Source organism: Mesoplodon bidens (genome assembly GCF_964165515.1).
Source record: "Mesoplodon bidens genome assembly, chromosome: 17".
Taxonomy (NCBI): domain Eukaryota; kingdom Metazoa; phylum Chordata; class Mammalia; order Artiodactyla; family Ziphiidae; genus Mesoplodon; species Mesoplodon bidens.
In genome coordinates this window covers 9264346-9284190 of record NC_138174.1, presented here as the reverse complement: position 1 = coordinate 9284190, position 19845 = coordinate 9264346, and the positions used below count along the sequence as shown (strand labels likewise).

Here is a 19845-nt window from a genome sequence, read left to right as displayed (position 1 = left end):
TTAGAAATCTCAAGGGCTTATAACTTCAGACTATCTCTATCAGCATTCTCCTTCCCATTTTGGATCAATGGCCATTATCTCATAGATTTACAAGCTTTGATCACATTTTTGCCTGTGCTCTTAGACTAGCATAAAACTTGGAATACAAACTCTACATCATCCTAACTCATCTCGGGACCTATTTGTGTCCTCTAGTTTGGCCCATATTCTGGTCTTGAACCACACTGTTAAGACTCATGGCAACCTTTTCATGACATTAGTAGTGGGTCACTTCTTGATACTGATTCTTCGTGATCTTCCCACAACCTAGTGCTGAGAATATATTTTATTTCAACTTATACAAACAAATCCTAAAATAACTACCTTGTCAGGTTGGGTGAAAAAACGAGCTGGTAGTACTGGGTCTTTAGGAGATTCCAAACTGTATGTGGTGCTTTTTGACATGATGATATTCATGGCAACATCACACACAGTATACAGTTTCTGCAATGGTATTAAAAGAAAATTAGGTACTTAAATCAGTATCCTAGACTCTGAGAATTAGGAGTAATTCTAGAGCATGCATTTAGCATGTAGTTTTCAGGACAAAGGTGTAAGTTAAAAGACTTACTCTATTTTCATTAGTCTACTAGTAACAGCATTACTACTAATTCTATATTAATTCGATGTTAGTAAGTCTAATTACTACTAATATGAATACTACTATTTATTATACTACTAACAGAAAAGACTGATGTTGTCTACAGAAGTTTCATACCCTATATTCAAATGCTTGAAATCAACATGGAATCATAACTATTTACAAAGAATTACATACTTCATTCATTTTTGCATCATCTGGTCCTTGAGCATCTTTTGTTTGTTTAATATTTTCTACCATCTTTCTGATAAATGCATGACTGTTATTTTCATTTTTAGCCATTAATATTTCCAGAACAAACCAAAGACACCTAAAAAATACCAAGAAAAAAAGAAAAAATTCACTGTTAAATATAGATATAATTCTAAATATAAATACAATGAACTCCAGGAGCAGGAAAAATTAAAAAGAAACAGCTGTACATCAATAGAGAAAAAAAAATATGTCACATACATATCACAACGTATCGGCAATGTACGTGCGAGTTCGTAATACCCCATCTCAAAGTCTCACTAACTTTCCTAGGGAGGCAGGTTAAAAAGAAACAGAAATGGTGCAAAGAATGAAGTGATCTTAATCCCTGGCTATGACAGGAAGGGAAGACTGCCTAAAGGAATAACTGGGCCATAGATAAAGTGAAGCCTCAAATATTCAAGACTGACTGTAGTCCTGAATGGAAGTCTTCAAGAAAATCTAACCACCTTACTCAATGGTAAGAATCTTCATCAATAAATCTGAGGAAAAAGTCATGGCTGACAACTCTACATACTGTTTTTGCTTAAATAAAGAAAAAAATAAAAGAAAGTTTCAGTACCTCAGTTTTAAAGTTAACTACATTAAATTCTACTCAAGAAAAACCTGAAATTGTTTTGTCTCTGTGTTATGTAGACAGAATGGGACAGAGGGAGAGCACAGAGGAGAAAATGGGAGAAGAGAGAAATGTGAAACAAGGTATCATTCTAGAAGGGAAAAAAGTAACCTTTGAGACCTCAGGCACAGGATAAGTTCTTCTGGTGTGGCTCTCTGCTGGAATGGAGATCACTCATGGCTGTAGTAGGGCTATTTACAAATACCGCCCAAAATGTTTAGTAAATTCCAAAGAATATTTTATCTATTTCAAAAACTAATGTGTTCTGAGAGGAGGAGTGGCTAAAAGTTGTCATTAGTTATATAATCACTCTAACACAGAATTCATTTTGGGAAAACTAACTGGTTATTTTTTAAAAATAGAAACTGTGGCAAAAAGAGGGTAAAATCTTTTTCTCTTGTCATGAGAAAGTTATCAATAATTTAATTTTATTCTCTTGAAGCACCTCAAATATTTAACTATAAAATATTTCTATGAATCAAGAAACCAAGAGTTATTTTCCTTTAATGAGAAGCTAAAGGCATAAGAAATTAATTTATTCAAAACCACAAAGGTCATTCTTTATTGTAACAGTAACAGGGTCTCATCCATATTTTAAAGAACTCTGGTAGTCTTACAAAGACTTCTCTAAATACCGTTATATTCCCCTATCCCACACCCAGGCATATACAGTCTTCTGGCCTCTCAACAAGAATCTTTGAAAGAACTGTTAACTGTCATAAACTTTAATTAGAGAATCACTAATGAAGTAGTAAGTGGGATCAGTTGCCTGGTTATCAACTTGGCCCATTATTAAATTAGACTATTCTCTATTCCTTATAGAGGAAGATAGTAACTGCAAAGAAAATGTGCTTACTATGTGAATAAAAGAGAATATTAATTCTCCCCACATGAAAATCTATACAGTGTTTCAGAAGAAAGTAGGAAAAGATAAGAACTGGAATGGAAACTCTTAATGGGTTGCTTCAATAAAAAAGAAATGCCAGACTGGTAGAGAAATATGTCAGTAATACAGTAATTATGCAAAGTTGTTTAGGGAAATTATATAAGAAATGAAACATGAAGAGATGGTATGAAAAAAGAAAAATAAGAGAACAAATAAGGTAAAGAACCTTAAACTCCTAAGAAATGAAATAAATTTAATATACTAATTATAACTGAGATTCCATTATCAGCAAGAAAGGGAAAAAACTTTCAGAAAATATGAAAATGGGATGGAAAAAGTCTTACTCTTTAACATCTTTAAGTTGTTCAATATCCTGTACTTTGACATAATCTGGGTCATGTGCCAAAAGGTGAATTGTATATGGAACAACATACTCGGGTAGAAGAGACAATAATTTTTCTGAAAAAGAAAAAGAAAAAGAAAAAACAAAACAAAACAAAACAAAAACAGCCAGGTTAGAAAACCAAATCTTACTCATTCTCTTTCTCTCTCTCTCTGATACTATGCTTCCTGCATCCCAATAGTTTACCACAATATGACTGGAAGAAAAATATATTGAAATGTCCAGTGTTGAGGTACATCATAAATTAAAGTTTATTCATTCATCCATCATGGCCAATATTGATTTGCCTACTAAATGCACCATGTGCTGAGGCTACAAAGACAAATATTTCAATTTTCAATAGATATGGGAAAAAGTGACCCAAACTATATTCAAGACTAAGGAACATACGATCTATTTTTCTTATTATTAGTAACTCTATGTTCAACACTCCCTTGTAAGCTGCATAGCAAAATGAAAAAAACTAGTAAATTTTTCAGTTAGTATGACACAAAAACAGGAAGTAACGGTTGATACTATTTGATATTATTTGTAACATAAGAACAGATATAAAGGAATAGACATTGTTTCTAGGGCATTTTAAATAACAAACATCTTTTTAGTTTAAATTCAAATATGTTAATATTTTGACTGAGATCAGCATATTCCATTAGAGGTAGAATGGAAGTCCTAACTAGTTTTAATAAAGGTTACTCAAAAGACCAGGATTCATACTCTGAACAATTCTTTTTATATTTCCTACTCTCAAAATTTTAAATCAGATGTTCAATCTAGAGTATAATAATGCATGTGTCAATAAGGCACCAAGTTTTCTTTATTTCTATTGCTGAACTCAAAGAGAATAAGTTTGTGTGTAATATCATTCATTTCAAGGTAGGTATAGAAGAAAAAAGTAACAAGGTTCAAAAGTCAGTGAAAAAGTCTGTCAAACATTTATTGAGTGCTTACTCTTTTCCAGGCCTTCTATTTTTATTGGGGCTTACTATTTTAAATATAAAGATGCATAAGACTAGATAAAAACCTCACACTAAAGCATGGACAGGACAGAAGCTATACTTCAATGTGGAGAGTGCCCTAAAATAAGAATAGCTAACAACTACTGAGTACTTCTTTGGACCATGCATTATGCCAGGTGCTTTATACACATAACTTTTTCATCATAATCATAACCACCATAAGCTATGAGTAAAACTATACCAGTCTTACAAAAAGGAAACTAAAGCTCAGATTGCGCAAGTAACCCGCCCAAACACAACCAGTAAACGGCAGTGGTGGGACTTGACTCCAGAGCCCTCATTTTTTCTAAGGTGAGGTAGGAACAGAAAGAAAGAGGGTCCTAGTGATGAGGCAACACCAAAACTGTATTTTAAAGGATTCAAAAGGGGCAAACCCTTCTCCTTGGTTTTGTTTGTTTATCTGTTTGGACAGAAGGGGGATGCAGTTTCCAGACAGAGTTGACAACAGAGAAAACAGATGGCTGTACGAATTTCAAATAATCCAGAGTACAATGAGCACAGAATTTATAGTCAGGAGTAGCTAGAGAGAAAGCGTAAAACTCAGGCTGAGAGTGAACTATAAAGGGCCATGCTAATGAGCTTCAACTTGATCCTATGAGCAGTAAGGAATCGACAAGGGTTTCAAGCAAGGAAGTGATGTGATCTGATCTGTTCTAGAAAGATAATTTTGACAGTGGTGTGGCACAGCTGGAGGTGGGTCAGAGGCAGGGGAACATTTACAACAGGGAGTTAGTTAGGAGTATATAAAATAATCCAAGTGAAATATAGCAGTGTAGGAGAGTTGAGGAGAAATATTCAAGATATCCAGAAGAAGAATTAAGAGGATTTAGTGACCAATGGGAGGAAAAAAGAAGGCGTGAAGAATGCCTCTGATTTCTGACTTGCATAACTGGATGGATTTTAATGCTGTTGATCAAGTCACAGAAGTCAGAGGGGCACAAAAACTAATAGTGTGGATGGGGTAAAGTGAGCAGATTTTAAAAAGGCACACAGGAACCTGCTATTAATGTCAGCTACAGGTGAGGGCAACCAATAAAGATCAAAGACCTGTACTTTTTTAAACTAAAAGATAGTACTTAGACAATCTACATAAATGTACCGCTTACTGTTTTATTTACCTCCAAAGTCACTGATTTTTTTCCCTTGGCCTTTTAGTCAGTTGCATAAAGAGCTATGGGTTGATATTTAAATACCCATGCATTTATATTTTAAAATGACCTATGAAAAGGAAAAGCTGCTACTGAAAAACAGTAACAACTTCTTATTTAATGAGGGCAAATTAGAATATAATAAATAACAGTAACATCATTTTGTGTCTATAAAACTGAAACTGGCAGGATGGGAATGTACACTTTTCATTTTCATATACGCTTACCACTAACAGCTGCATGCTGTTTCAGATACTCGCGTCTCACATTGATATTTTTTACCAGACACTGCCTGGCATGAGCTCTTCTTTCTTTTACAGGATCTTTTGCACAAAGTGCACAAATTGCCATATACTCAAGTGGAAGCCGTAATCGGGAAAGACCTTTGTGCAGTTTCTGAGCAAACACTTGTCTTACTTGATAGCATTCATCCTGAAAGACACAATTATTCAACATATTATCCACATGGTACCAAAGAGTAACAACTTTAGATATGAAATTCGCTAGATCAAGTAACCAGAAGGGTAAACATAGCAAGTTTACCCACAATCACTGCTTCTGTTCACAAGACTGAGATGTGATAAGTTAATATCAAGGCTGGAGTGATCACCTGGACCCTAATAACTACCAGCTACCTGGTGTTAGAACATATTTGAATGTAATCTTAAAACAGGTAACACTAGTAAATATTAATCCATCCTAACTTAAATAAATGAGATATGTAAAAAAAAAGTTTGAACACTATCTAATATTTAGCTTTTTCATTTGCTGAGCAAGATAAAACTGTCCAATTTATATATTTTAGTCCTATCATATAAAAAACTATTCAGATTAAAATGGACAATTCTGAAGACAGGAGTTACTAATTTCAGAAACATCACATTACTTTTAGTTCTATAAATGAACCAATCTGTTCATTGCCACTGTGCCGGCTTTCTGCGCACTACTCACTCTCCTAGACCACCCACCTCCACTCTCCTAGTCCTCATCTTTAACGACAGCTCCTGTATCTTTCAGAAATCACTGTGGAATCTGTATCCTGCATCCACTTCTGGCTCCCTTAGCACTCTGCATATTTCCACCATAGCCTTTAGTATACAGTATGAAAACAACTGGTTTATCTGTCTTACCCAGTGCTGTTCCTTGAAGATGAGAACGACGCCTTTATTTTTCTTTGTGCCTCTAAACCTAGCACGATATCTGGTACACAGATTATGGGAATTTTTTCTAAACTACAGGGAAAAGCTCATATGACTTTTGAGCCATATATGAGACATACAAAGACCTTCTATGACATAAAAAGACTTTCATTATTACACCTAACACTCCACCAATGAACATAACATGTAGTATGTTTCATATTATTGCAACTTTATGTTTATTTCTTGTATTGAGAATATAAATTTTGTTTTTCTTTGAAACCTAGGTCATAACATCTTGCCCTTATCATTAAATCCCTATTTTGGGTATCTTCTTTCATTTAACTTAAACTTCAGTTTATTACAATACCAAATACCCACTTTTAAAAAAGTAGTCAAGTGCAGCCACTATGGAAAACAGTATAGAGGTTCCTCAAAAAAACTAAAAACATAGTTGCCATATGATCCAGCAATCCCACTCCTGGGAATATACCTGGACAAAACTATAATTCAAAAAGATACAGGCACCCCTTTATTCATAACAGCACTATACACAATAGCCAAGATATGGAAACAACTTAAATGTCCATCAACAGATGAATGGATAAAGATGTGGTACATATATACAATGGAATACTACTCAGCCATAAAAAGAATGATACAATAATAATTTCATTCTTTTTTATGGCTAATATTCCACTGTACATATATATATATATAAAACATATCTTCTAGGGCCTCCCTGGTGGCGCAGTGGTTGAGAGTCCGCCTGCCGATGCAGGGGATACAGGTTCGTGCCCCGGTCTGGGGGGATCCCATATGCCGCGGAGCGGCTGGGCCCGTGAGCCATGGCCGCTGAGCCTGCGCGTCCGGAGCCTGTGCTCCGCAACGGGAGGGGCCACAACAGTGAGAGGCCCGCATACCGCAAAAAGAAAAAAAAAAAAAACATATCTTCTATCAGAGTTTTTATCTTTTCCGGACATATGCCCAGGAAAAAGTGGGGTGGGGGAGGGATGGAGTGGGAGCTTGGGGTTAGCAGACGTAAACTATTACATATAGAATGGAAAAACAACAAGGTCCTACTGTAGAGCACAGGGAACTATATTCAATATCCTGTGATAAACCATCATGGAAAAGAATATAAAAAAGAACATACAGACACACACACACCTGAATCACTTTGCTGTACAGCATACATTACCACAACACTGTAAATCAACTATACTTCAATTAGAAAAAAGAAGTAGTCAAGCTTTCACAGAAATATTGTCTATTATCTACCCTCATAATCCACAAAAGGAAGTTAAACTTATCTCATTACTTCCTCAGTATTACTCTTATAGGGAGAGGAATTTTCATTATTCAATTATTTATTATAAAAATACCCAATTACAAACTGTGTAAGTAAAAGTCAATATATCACAAATATATTCACAAATGAACAGACCATTCATTAAAATATTAAACAAGAGGGAGAGGAACAAATTAGGAGTATGGGATTAATAGATACAAAGTACTATACATAAAATAGAAAAGGAATAAGGATTTACTGTATAGCACAGGGAATTATACCTAATATCTTGTAATAATCTATATAGTGGAATATAATCTGCAAAAGTCAACCTCAATCACTAAGCTGGTTACACCTGAAACTAACACAATATTATAAATCAAATATACTTCAATAAAGCAAACAACAAAAACACTGAATAGCACTCAAACATCCCTCACCCATCCCTATCCCCTAGTTAGATACACTAGGGGGATAGATCATGTCATTCTCTCATTAATCATCGAGGATCCAACAGTACAATGCAAATTCATTACAAAGTCAATTGTGAATCATAGCAAAGGTAGGAGAGTTTCAAAAAGTGATGTTAGAAAAGAACTGTCAAATCATGCCTGGCAACTGACACATTTAACAACAAAAGATTAGAAAATTGACCACGATGATGATACAGTATGTACATCAAAAGAGAATCATGTGAATAAAGATGAAAAGATGTGCTCCTGGGAACTGAGGAAGTCTTCCAATGTTTGTTTTTTGTTTTTGGCAAAGATTTACCCTTTTCGTTAGGTTATAAAAAAAATATGAAGGACAGATTTATCCTTTTGACTAGGTTATTAAAAAATGTGAAGTAAAGATTTACCCTTTTGACTAGGTTATAAAAGCATGTGAAGTAAAGGATAGAGTGATACAATTTTTATCAGGAAAAATACACTCTCAAAAAAGCACACTTCATACTATCATGGTTATACTTATAACCAATAATTGGTTCAACATAAAGAAGATGGTGTCTAAAGAAGATGGTGTCTAATACTACAAAATATTTTTTGCAAGGATAAAGTTCTGATCAAAGCTTTTATTCACTACTAAGAAATTAATTTTAGCCTGCATCTTAAATTAAATTTTAATGTCCTTTTTCAAACTGAAATATAGTTGATTTACAATGTTGTATTAATTTCTGCTGTACAGCAAAGTGTACTTTTTAAGTATAAATTATCCTCAGAGCTACTTCTAGTATCTTGCAAATAGTTCAATTACTCTGTGTACTGCACTGTGTTATCAACGCTTATTTATATTTTCTGTTCTCCTAAAAGGTTATCTTCTTGAGGGCTGTAGCCATGACTCATCTTTGCATTTACAGAACCTAGAACAATGCATAGCACATAGCAGTACACAGCAAATTTTCATGAATTGCATTCAAATTCTAAAATACCTAAGTAATTATTAAATAATTTTATTATTATTGAATTTCTATTCCTCTTTATTTACTTTCTATTCAAATACATGACAAAGGTCACTGAGACACAATATTGCCTTTAAAGATCTCAACTCAAGCAAAGAGAAATAAACCATAGGTACATAACTAAGCACAATGCATGTATGTACCAGAGGACTATATGTAAAATCTGTAGCTGTAAGAATAAGAGCAAGTTGTGTGGAGAAGGCTGTGCCTGAGCCTTGATTTGCAGAAAGGGTTGAATTTGGATGTGTAGAAATGAGAGGGTGAAAACAAAATTAGAGGCAGCAAACCACAGGTACAAAAAAGAAAAAAATGTTTGGCTTCATTGAAATAAGCATGGGTAAAGGGCAGTGTGCTAAACAGAATTTTTAAATGTATATTTGGGTCCAAATATTAGAAGGGCTTGAATGGCAATGTAAAATATATGCGATTTTTTTCTTTCTTACGAGTGTAAGCGCCTAAATATTTTTGATCAGGGGAATAACATGATCAGCACTGTCATAGGGAAATTTAACCAACTACAGAGAATAGCATAGTTGAGAGCTAATGATGGGTACAGCAGTAAGAATGGTTAAGAAGATATGAATGGGGGCTTCCCTGGTGGCGCAGTGGTTGAGAGTCCGCCTGCCGATGCAGGGGACGCGGGTCCGTGCCCCGGTCTGGGAAGATCCCACATGCCTTAGAGCGGCTAGGCCCGTGAGCCATGGCCGCTGAGCAAGCGTGTCCAGAGCCTGTGCTCCGCAATGGGAGAGGCCACAACAGTGAGAAGCCCGCGTACCGCAAAAAAAAAAAAAAAAAAAAAGATATGAATGAAAAGAGATATAATAGATATCAAAGGACAGAATTATCTGTACTTTTGCAACAAGGTGTAACTACAAGCAAATAGTAAAATATAAATCATGATTTTAGGTCTAAGAAATGCCAACCAGTTTTATTTAATGCTTATTGAGGCTCTCTGCATGTCAGGAAAGAATAGATTAGGGAAAGATTCAGGCTTACGTTCACAGAACATGAAAGTCTGAAATTTCTGTTTAGCACTGGAAGTGGGACCAGAAACTTGAGAAGGGCCAGAAAACATAGTCGAGAAGCATGACAAAGATCAGGAGACAAAAAACAAAGAAGAGCGTTTCAAGAATAAAGGTGCAATGAGCTGTGTCAAATGATGCAAAAAGGACATGTATAATAAATATTAAGATCATTGGGGCTTCCCTGGTGGCGCAGTGGTTGAGAGTCCGCCTGCCAATGCAGGGGACAAGGGTTCGTGCCCCAGTCCGGGAAGATCCCACATGCCGCTGAGCGGCTGGGCCTGTGAGCCATCGCCACTGAGCCTGCGCGTCCGGAGCCTATGCTCCGCAACGGGAGAGGCCACAGCAGTGAGAGGCCTGCGTACAGAAAAAAAAAAAAAAAAAAAAATTAAGATCATTGGATTGGGGGACTTAATTAGACCATTTTTGGAAAACAGTGAAGGCAAATGGCAAAATATGAGTAGTGAGGAGTGAGAGGATCAGAGAGACAAAGATACAGATTACTCTTTCTTGAGATTTGGAGGTTTAAAAAGAAGAGACAAGCATGTGGTTTAAAGGAAAAGCAGAATTAGGAAAAAGTTTTGCATAGGATAGGGTAATTTCATGTTTGTAAGTTGTGAAAATGTGCTAATAATTAACTCTGAACCATTAACACATGTTCCACAGTCAGAATTTCAAAACAATCTTTATTTATTATTATTTTTTTGCAGTAGCGGGCCTCTCACTGTTGTGGCCTCTCCCATTGTGGACCACAGGCTCCAGACGCACAGGCTCAGCGGCCATGGCTCACGGGCCCAGCCGCTCCGCGGCATGTGGGATCCTCCCAGACCATGGCACGAACCCGGGTCCCCTGCATTGGCAGGCGGACTCTCAACCACTGCGCCACCAGGGAAGCCCCAAAACAATCTTTAAACTTAGGTAATCTGAACTTTGACCTACTAGGAATCTGGTGATTGAGATAGTAACATAAAACAAATAGTGTGCTAGAAAAGAAAGTCTCTAGAAAGAAAGACGCAAGTGTGGATGCTTTTTGCACGTAGTAGACATTTAACTAATGATCTGAACATACTTACTACACACAGCGAGTTTCAAACAAAGCCCACTCTTTTAACATATTTTCATACATCCCTTTAAAAAACAAATTTCTACTTCACAACCGACAACACCAATACCCTAAGAAATACCAGACCAAGAATCCAACAACTCAATGGACTGCAAGTACTACCAATTTGAAAAAATAATTACATAGTTTGTTTTCTGAGTAATTTAATATATACTTTTAAACAATTTTCATTTTATTGAAAAATAAGATTATCTCCAAATTAAAGGGGGAAAACTAAACCAGGAAATTATGGACTCCGCAAAATCTCATTTCTGCTATTGTTTAGTCTAATATCTGAATAACAACAGCAAAAACTAAAACAAATCATAACAAACAGAATTTGGAATAGCTGTTTTAAACACTGAAGTACTATAAAGTGATAAAATAATTACAATTAAAAAAACAGATGACTGTTTATGTCTAAGGGTTATACCTAAGCAGCAATTTTTTAAAAAGCAGTAGAAGGAAGCAGAGAATGGAGAGAAAAATTGCAAGTATCCCTAAAAAGTACCAAATTCTTATACATAAGACTGCTTGGAAAAGAACAGGAAAATCAAGTGTAAAATAACCAAATTATGAAAAACTCATATTGGAATATCATATTTATTACTATAGAAGTCCTTTTTCTTTAATTTTCTCAATGATGCTGAAAACTTGTAAAGTTATAGAGTTCAAATATTATGGTACTCTAATATGAAATCTGCAAGACTGGAATATGAATTCATTAGTATCACTGTTAATAACTTGAAATTCTAATTCACTCAGTAATAAGAAATGCTTCTGCCCTAAAGTTAACCTCTACCACGTCTTCATAAAACTATACGTTTCTATATATTTTCCTTCCTTTTAAGAACTAAATCCATTCAATCCTTATTATTCACACATTACAAATTTGTGAATTCACCAACTCACTAAAATTTATTTGTAAACCCAAATCAATACTTGCAGCACTTTTTCTTTCTCAAGATTGCTTTGGCTATTCGGGGTCTTTTGTGTTTCCATACGAGAAATGGAAATAAACACAAAAATAAACAAATGGAATAAACAAATGGAACCTAATGAAACTTGAAAGCTTTTGCACAGCAAAAGAAACCATAAACAAGACGAGAAGACAACCCTCAGAATGGGAGAAAATATTTGCAAATGAAGCAACTGACAAAGGATTAATCTCCAAAATTTACAAGCAGCTCATGCAGTTCAATATCAAAAAAACAAACAGCCCAATCCAAAAATGGGCAGAAGACCTAAACAGACATTTCTCCAAAGATTGCCAACAAACACATGAAAGGATGCTCAACATCACTAATCATTAGAGAAATGCAAATCAAAACTACAATGAGGTATCACCTCATACCAGTCAGAACGGCCATCATTAAAAAATCTACAAACAATAAATGCTGGAGAGGGTGTGGAGAAAAGGGAACCCTCTTGCACTGTTGGTGGGAGTGTAAATTGATACAGCCACTATGGAGAACAGTATGGAGGTTCCTTAAAAAACTAAAAATAGAACTACCATACGACCCAGCAATCCCACTACTGGGCATATACCCTGAGAAAACCATAATACCAAGAGTCAGGTACCACAATGTTCATTGCAGCTCTATTTACAATAGCCAGGACATGGAAGCAACCTAATTGTCCACTGACAGATGAATGGGTAAACAAGATGTGGCACATATATACAATGGAATATTACTCAGCCATAAAAAGAAACGAAATTGAGTTATTTGTAGTAAGGTGGATGGACCTGGAGTCTGTAATACAAAAAAAAAAAAAAAAAAAAAGGTCCTGAAGAACCTAGGGGCAGGACAGGAATAAAGACGTAGACGTACTAGAGAATGGACTTGAGGACATGGGGAGGGGGAAGGGTAAGCTGGGACAAAGTGAGAGAGTGGCATGTACATATATACACTACCAAATGTAAAACCAATAGCTAGTGGGAAGCAGCCACATAGCACAGGGAGATAGCTCGGTGCTTTGTGACCACCTAGAGGGGTGGGATAGGGAAGGTGGGAGGGAGGGAGACGCAAGAGGGAATTGATATGGGGATATATGTATATGTACAGCTGATTCACTTTGTTATAAAGCAGAAAATAACACACCATTGTAAAGCAATTATACTCCAATAAAGATGTTAAAAAAATAAAAAAGAGTAAATGAACAGAGATGCGAAAAGTTTGAGTCGCCTGACACACGTCCCAGCAGAAGTCAAACAAAGCAACGTTCTGCCTCCCTGCTTCAGCTCTCATTATCATAAACAAATGTCTGTTTGGTGGTCTCTGTAGTGCCACATTTTTTGCATTTTTATACTTTTTATTGGTGATTTTGTTTAAAATAGCTCCCATGCATACTGCTGAAGTGCTGTTTCGTGTTCCTAAGAGCAAGAAGGCTCTGTGTGTCTTATGGAGAAAATCTGTGTCACATAAGCTTCACAAGCATGAGTTACAGTGCTGTTGGCCATGAGTTCAATGTTAATTAAACAACTATACACTAAAAAAGGTGCCATTAAGCAGAACCAGACAAAAAACAAAGTTGTGTTCTAGTGCAAATAACAAGAATCAACTGTACTATGTCAGCAACCCATAATTCAAATGACAGTTTTAGAACTCTGAAATGTTTCACATACATAAATTTTCCAAGAGGAGACACAAACATTCAAGATTTTTATCTCTTTATCATGGTGGTCTTTCTCCTTCCTAAAAGTCAAAGACCATAGAAAGTCATGTTCTATATAGCCATTTTCCTTACATTGATAGCTAAAGCACATAGCTGATATTGTTCTAATGTGATAATTTCATGATAACAGGGTTCCTGTGCCAGCTTCACAATAGCACTCCCAGCAGCAAGTCTCAGACGTGACATATCTGGTTTACTGAAAAATAAGCAAGAAAGAATGTGAATTAGATTTCTAAATGTCTGCACAAAAACATTCCTACTTTGAATATTTAATTTTATAAAAATTCCTCTGGCCAAGAAAAAAAAAAGGGCAGAAAACAATTTAGTGATACTGAACACCATATTATGTTTCCTTAACTTCTCTAAGATGGTGTGTAATGCCACAAAATTCTTCTCTTGAACATAAGTCTATGCTAGTCATTGAATTTTCTTATCCCACACAAAACAGCTTTCAGCCAAGCCTAGAACAAATATATTTGTATGTTTAGTTGTTAGGTCTTAAGTCTCCCATTACAGATTTTTTTTTAATATGTGTTTACTTATATATTAGGCATAAAATATCCTAACTTCCTAATCAGTCAACTAAAACGATGGAGCTAAGTACAAAAGAAGTGGAATGAAAGCAGGTGTAGTGGTAAAACATTACTACTTTTAGCTAGTATTCAATCTTTGAAATATCCCCAAGAGCCTATATTTAAGTTTAAGGAAAGAAAATTTTCGCTAAATGGGACATACTTAAACAATTAGGAAATTCCTGACTAGTAAATATATTTAAACAATCCTTCCTAATACAGTGACATGTTAGATGAATTACTAATGTAACTGGACTAATGTAAGGAGGGAAGCTGTAACTCCTTAATTAGGATCCCCTATGTAGTTCCATAGTAAAAGATTATTATTTAATATTCATACTGCTTTTCAGTTCATCAACAGCAATATTCCAAGTAGTTATTATAAGGTAAATCACCCAACCACTGCTAAGAAAAGTCTGATTTTTCTTTTTGGAGTTTTTTTAGTATAAATAAAAAATAAATAATTACAATACTTTACAACTACGTTTTTGAAGACCCGGTTTAAAAACGGAGACCCAGTGAGTGCTCCCGCGGCAGGGACACATCAGGTCTTAGCAGCTGCAGGCTCTGTGGGCACGTACACACGGGGGCTGGGCCGGGCTAGGGTCTGAGCTGCCTCCATAGCTCCCACAGCGGGTCCAGGTGCACGACTACTGCAGTCCTGAGACCTGACTTCAGTGGATCTGCACTGGTGGCCTTGTGGAAAGAACTCCTGAGAGACACCAGGGATGACTGCTGGCATACCCACAGTTGAGGTGGGGCCAAGGGCAGTACCAACAACAGTGTATTTTGTGAGTCTGCACAACAGGTGAAAGGTGACACAAAAGAGCACACTCAGTTGAACAGCTCCAGTGGAAGAACACTCAGTGGCTCCTCTCCCAGTGGGAGCATTCCAATCCCGCCTACCTTGCACCACAGCTTTAGAAACATTATCTGGGGCTTCTACTCCAACAACTAGGGAGCAGACCCTGCCCCGACAAAGCAATGACAACCACAGAGCAAAGAGAAGGCCCTGGTCAATATCCTGTGCAGGCTCTGGTCACTACAACATCAGTCACACCTCCTATCAAGGGGATAATGGCCAGCATACACTGAGGAAAGGGGTGGCAGGCATCCATACTAAAAACAGCCCTCACACCAAAAAATATTAAACCCACACAGGCTACACAGGGACATTCCCACATAAAAATACCCTCCAAGACCACAGTATATAACTGTTTCTCCTAAACTCATAGAGCAAGAGAAATATAAGTAAAATGAAGAAGCAGAGGAACCATTCCCCATTAAAAGATCGAGAGAATTCCCCTGAAAGAACAAACAATGAAACAGACTGCTTCAATCTAATAGACACCAAGTTCAAAAGGAGATAATGAAAATACTGAAGGAATCAAGAAAGGCGATAGACAGAGATGCAGATTACTGTAAGAAGGACCTAGAAACTATAAGGAGGAGCCAAGAAAAAATAGAGAATTCACTGGAAGAGACGAAAACTGAACTAAAGGCTATGAAGAGCAAAATGAATACTGCAGAAGAAGGAATAAGTGATGTGGAAGATAGAATAATGGAAATCACCCAGTTAGAACAGCAGACAGAAACCCAAATGAAAAAAAAAGAACAATATAAAGCGTGTCAATCTACGCATAATAGGGATTCCAGAACAAGAGGAAAGAGAAAAAGGGATTGAAAATGTATTTGAAGAAATTAAGGCTGAAAACTTCCCAAGCCTAAAGAAAGAAACAGATATCTAGATACAGGAAGCAAAGAGGGTCCCGAACAAGATAAACCCAAACAGACTTACACCAAGACATATTATAATAAAAATGGCAAATGTTAAAGATAAAGAGAGGACTCTACAGGCAGCAAGAGAAAAACAAAGTGTTAATTACAGGGAAACCCCCATAAGGCTATCAGCTGATTTCTCTACAGAAACGTTGCAGGCCGGAAGGGAATGGCAAGATATATTCAAAGTCCTGAAAGGGAAAAATCTGCAACCTAGGATACTCTACCCAGCAAGATTATCACTTAGAATAGAAGGAAAGATAAAGAATTTCTCAGACAAACAAAAACTAAAAGAATACAGCAATACTAAACCTATCCTAAAGGAAATACTGAAAGGTCTTCTCTAAGTAGAAAAGATGTAAGAATCTATAGGAAAGAGAAAGTCATAATTGGAAAGTAAATCACTTAAATAAGCAAGTACACAGATTAAAAAAACATCAAAAAATTTCTGTGAAAGCGATGATTACCACAATGAACAGCAAAAGTGTGAACATGAAGATGTAAGAGGACATTAAAATCATAAAATGTGGCGGAGGAGAGTAAGAAAACATACACTTTTTTTTGAATTTGTTTGAGCCTGTATGACTACCAGTCTAAAGCAAGGAGATATAGGAAAAGTGTTAACGTATTTGAAAAACAGGGCAACCACAAATCAAAAACATACAATAGATTCACAAAAACAAAAAGGAAGAGAACATAAGAATAACACAAAAGAAAATCATCAAACCACAAAAGGAAAAAGGAAAAGAAAGGGACAAAGAAGAAATATAAAATCAATGAGAAAACAAGGTTTAAAATGGCAATAAATACATATCTATCAAAAATTACCTTAAATGTCGATGGACTAAATGCTCCAATCAAAAGACATAGAGTGGCAGATTGGATTAAAAAAAAAACGAAACAAGAGCCTACAATACGCTGCCTACAAGAGACCTACTATAGGGCAAAGGACACACACAGATTGAAGTGAGGGGACGGAAAAAGATATTTCATGCAAACAGAAATGACAAGAGACTGGGGGTCAGTCAAAATACTCATATCAGACAAAACAGACTTTAAAACAAAGGCTATAAAGAAAGATAAAAAAGGACACTATATAATGATAAAAGGATCAGTACAAGGAGAGAATATTACACTTGCCAATGTATATGCACCCAATATAGGAGCACCCAAATACATAAAACAAATACTAACACACATAAAGAGAGAAACTGACAGGAATACAAAAATAGTAGGAGACTTTAACACCCCATTCACATCAATGGACAGATCTTCAAGACAGAAAATCAATAAGGCAAGAGAGATCCTAAATGATACAACAGAACAGTTAGACTTAATTGATATCTTCAGTATATTACATCCAAAAAAAGCAGAATACACATGCTTTTTTTTTTTTTTTTTTTTTTTCCGGTACGTGGGCCTCTCACTGTTGTGGCCTCTCCCGTTGCGGAGCACAGGCTCTGGACGCGCAGGCCCAGCGGCCATGGCTCACGGGCCCAGCCGCTCCGCGGCACATGGGATCTTCCCGGACCGGGGCATGAACCTGCGTCCCCTGCATCGGCAGGCGGACTCTCAACCACTGTGCCACCAGGGAAGCCCTACACATTCTTTTTAAGGGCACATGGAACATTCCCTAGGAGAGACCACATACTAGGGCACAAAACAAGCCTCAACAAATTTAAGAGTACAGAAATTATTTCAAGCATCTTTTCTGACCACAACGGCATGAGACTAGAAATCAACCACAGAAAAAGAATGAGAAAAAAAACAATTACATGGAGACTAAACAATATGCTACTAAAAAACCAAGGGGGTAACAATGGAATCAAAGAAGAAATTTAAAAACGCTTTGAGGCAAATGACAATGAAAACACAACCATACAAAATCTACAGGATACAGCAAAAGCAGTTCTTAGAGGGAAGTTCATAGCAATACAGGCCTTCTTTAAGAAACAAGAAAAATCTCAAATAAACAACCTAACCCACCACCTAAAAGAATTAGAAAAAGAAGAACAAACAAAACCTAAAGTCAGCAGACTGAAGGAGATAATAAAGATCAGAGAGGAAATAACTAAAATAGAGATTAAAAAAACAATAGAAAAAAATCAATAAAACCAAGAGCTAGTTCTTTGAAAGGGTAAACAAAATTGACAAACCTCTGGCCAGGCTCACCAAGAAGAAAAGAGAGAAGACATAATAAATAAATAAACAAAATAAGAAATGAAAGATGAGAAGTCCCAACTGATACCACAGAAATACAAAAAATAAAAATAAAAAAAAGAGAATACTATGAACAATACTGTGAACCTAGAAGCAGCAGACAACTTTCGAGAAACATACAGCCCATCAAAACTGAATCAAGAAGAAACAGATAACTTGAACAGGCCAACCACTAGAATGATATAGAATCTGAGAAAACAAACAAACTCCTACAAACGGAAGCCCAGGACCAGATGGCTTCACTGAGGAATTCTACGAAACATACAAAAAAGAACTTATACTGATCCTTCTCAAACTCTTACAAAAGACTAAAGAGGAACACTCCCAAAGACATTCTATGAAGCCACCATCACCCTGATACCAAAACCAGACAAACACACCACCATAAAGCAAATTATAGGCCAATATTTTTGATGAATAGACACAAAAATTATCAACAAAGTATCAGCAACCTGAACCCAACAACAAATAAAAAAGGTCATACACCATGATCAAGTTGGATTCATCCCAGGGTCACAAGGACGGTTCAACATACGCAAATCAATCAATGTGATACACCACATCAACAAAAGAAAGGACAAAAACCACATGATCATCTCAGTAGATGCAGAAAAAGCATTTGATAAAATTAAACATCCATTCATGATAAAAACCCTTATGAAAGTGAGTATAGAGGGAGCACAGCTCAACATAATAAAAGCTATTTATGACAAACACACAGCCAATATAATACTCAACAGTGAAAAGCTGAAAGCCTTCCTGATAAAATCTGGAACAAGACAAGGATGCCTACTCTCACCACTTCTCTTCAACACAGTATTGGAAGTCCTAGCCAAAGCAATCAGAGAAGGGAAAGAAATAAAAGCTATTCAAATTGGTAGGGAAGAGGTAAAATTATTGTTATACACACATAATGATAATTATCAGAGAGCCCAGAAATAAATACACACACCTATGGACAATTAATTTTCAACAAAGGAGACATATTATTATATGTAGAAAACTCTAAGGACTCCGCACAAGAAGTACCAGAACTGATAAATGAATTCAGCAAAGTAGCAGGACACAACATTAACATACAGAAATCAGTTGCATTTCTTTACACTAACAATGAAATATTAGAAAGGAAATGTGAACAAACAATCCCCTTTAAAACTGTACCCCCCAAAATAAAATACTTAGAAATAAACCTGACCAAGGAGGTGAAAGACTTATATGCTGAGTACTACTAAACATTAACAAAGGAAACAGAAGATGATTCAAACAAATGGAAAAACATCCCATGCTCTTGGATTGAAAAGAATTAATATTGTTAAAATGGCCATACCACCCAAGGCAGTCTACGGATTTAATGCGATCCCTATCAAATTATCCATGATATTTTTCACAGAACGAAAATAAATAATCCTAAAATGTATATGGAACCATAAAAGACCCAGAATTACCAACACAATCCTGAGGAAAAAGAACAAAGCAGGAAACCCTCCCAGACTTCAGATAATACTACAAGGCTACAGTAATCAAAACAGCATGATATTGGCACAAAAAGAGACATATGGATCAATAGAACAGAACAAAGAGCCCAGAAATAAACCCACACACTTAATCTTCAAGAAAGGAGGCA

At 36.1% G+C, this 19845-nt stretch overlaps 1 protein-coding gene across 6 annotated transcripts in view; it reads right to left on the bottom strand.

Moving 5' to 3' along the window:
- Window positions 1–19845, bottom strand: part of PDS5B (PDS5 cohesin associated factor B) — a 200465-nt gene that overhangs the window by 16453 nt on the left and 164167 nt on the right. For all 6 annotated transcript variants that reach the window (XM_081214717.1, XM_081214719.1, XM_081214722.1 and 3 more), the window contains exons 24-28: window positions 13723–13846; window positions 5189–5393; window positions 2739–2853; window positions 818–950; window positions 364–483 (exon numbers count right to left, since the gene is read on the bottom strand). In XM_081214717.1, coding sequence (XP_081070843.1) covers window positions 364–483; window positions 818–950; window positions 2739–2853; window positions 5189–5393; window positions 13723–13846 — 697 coding nt within the window. The remainder of the gene's footprint in view (window positions 1–363; window positions 484–817; window positions 951–2738; window positions 2854–5188; window positions 5394–13722; window positions 13847–19845) is intronic.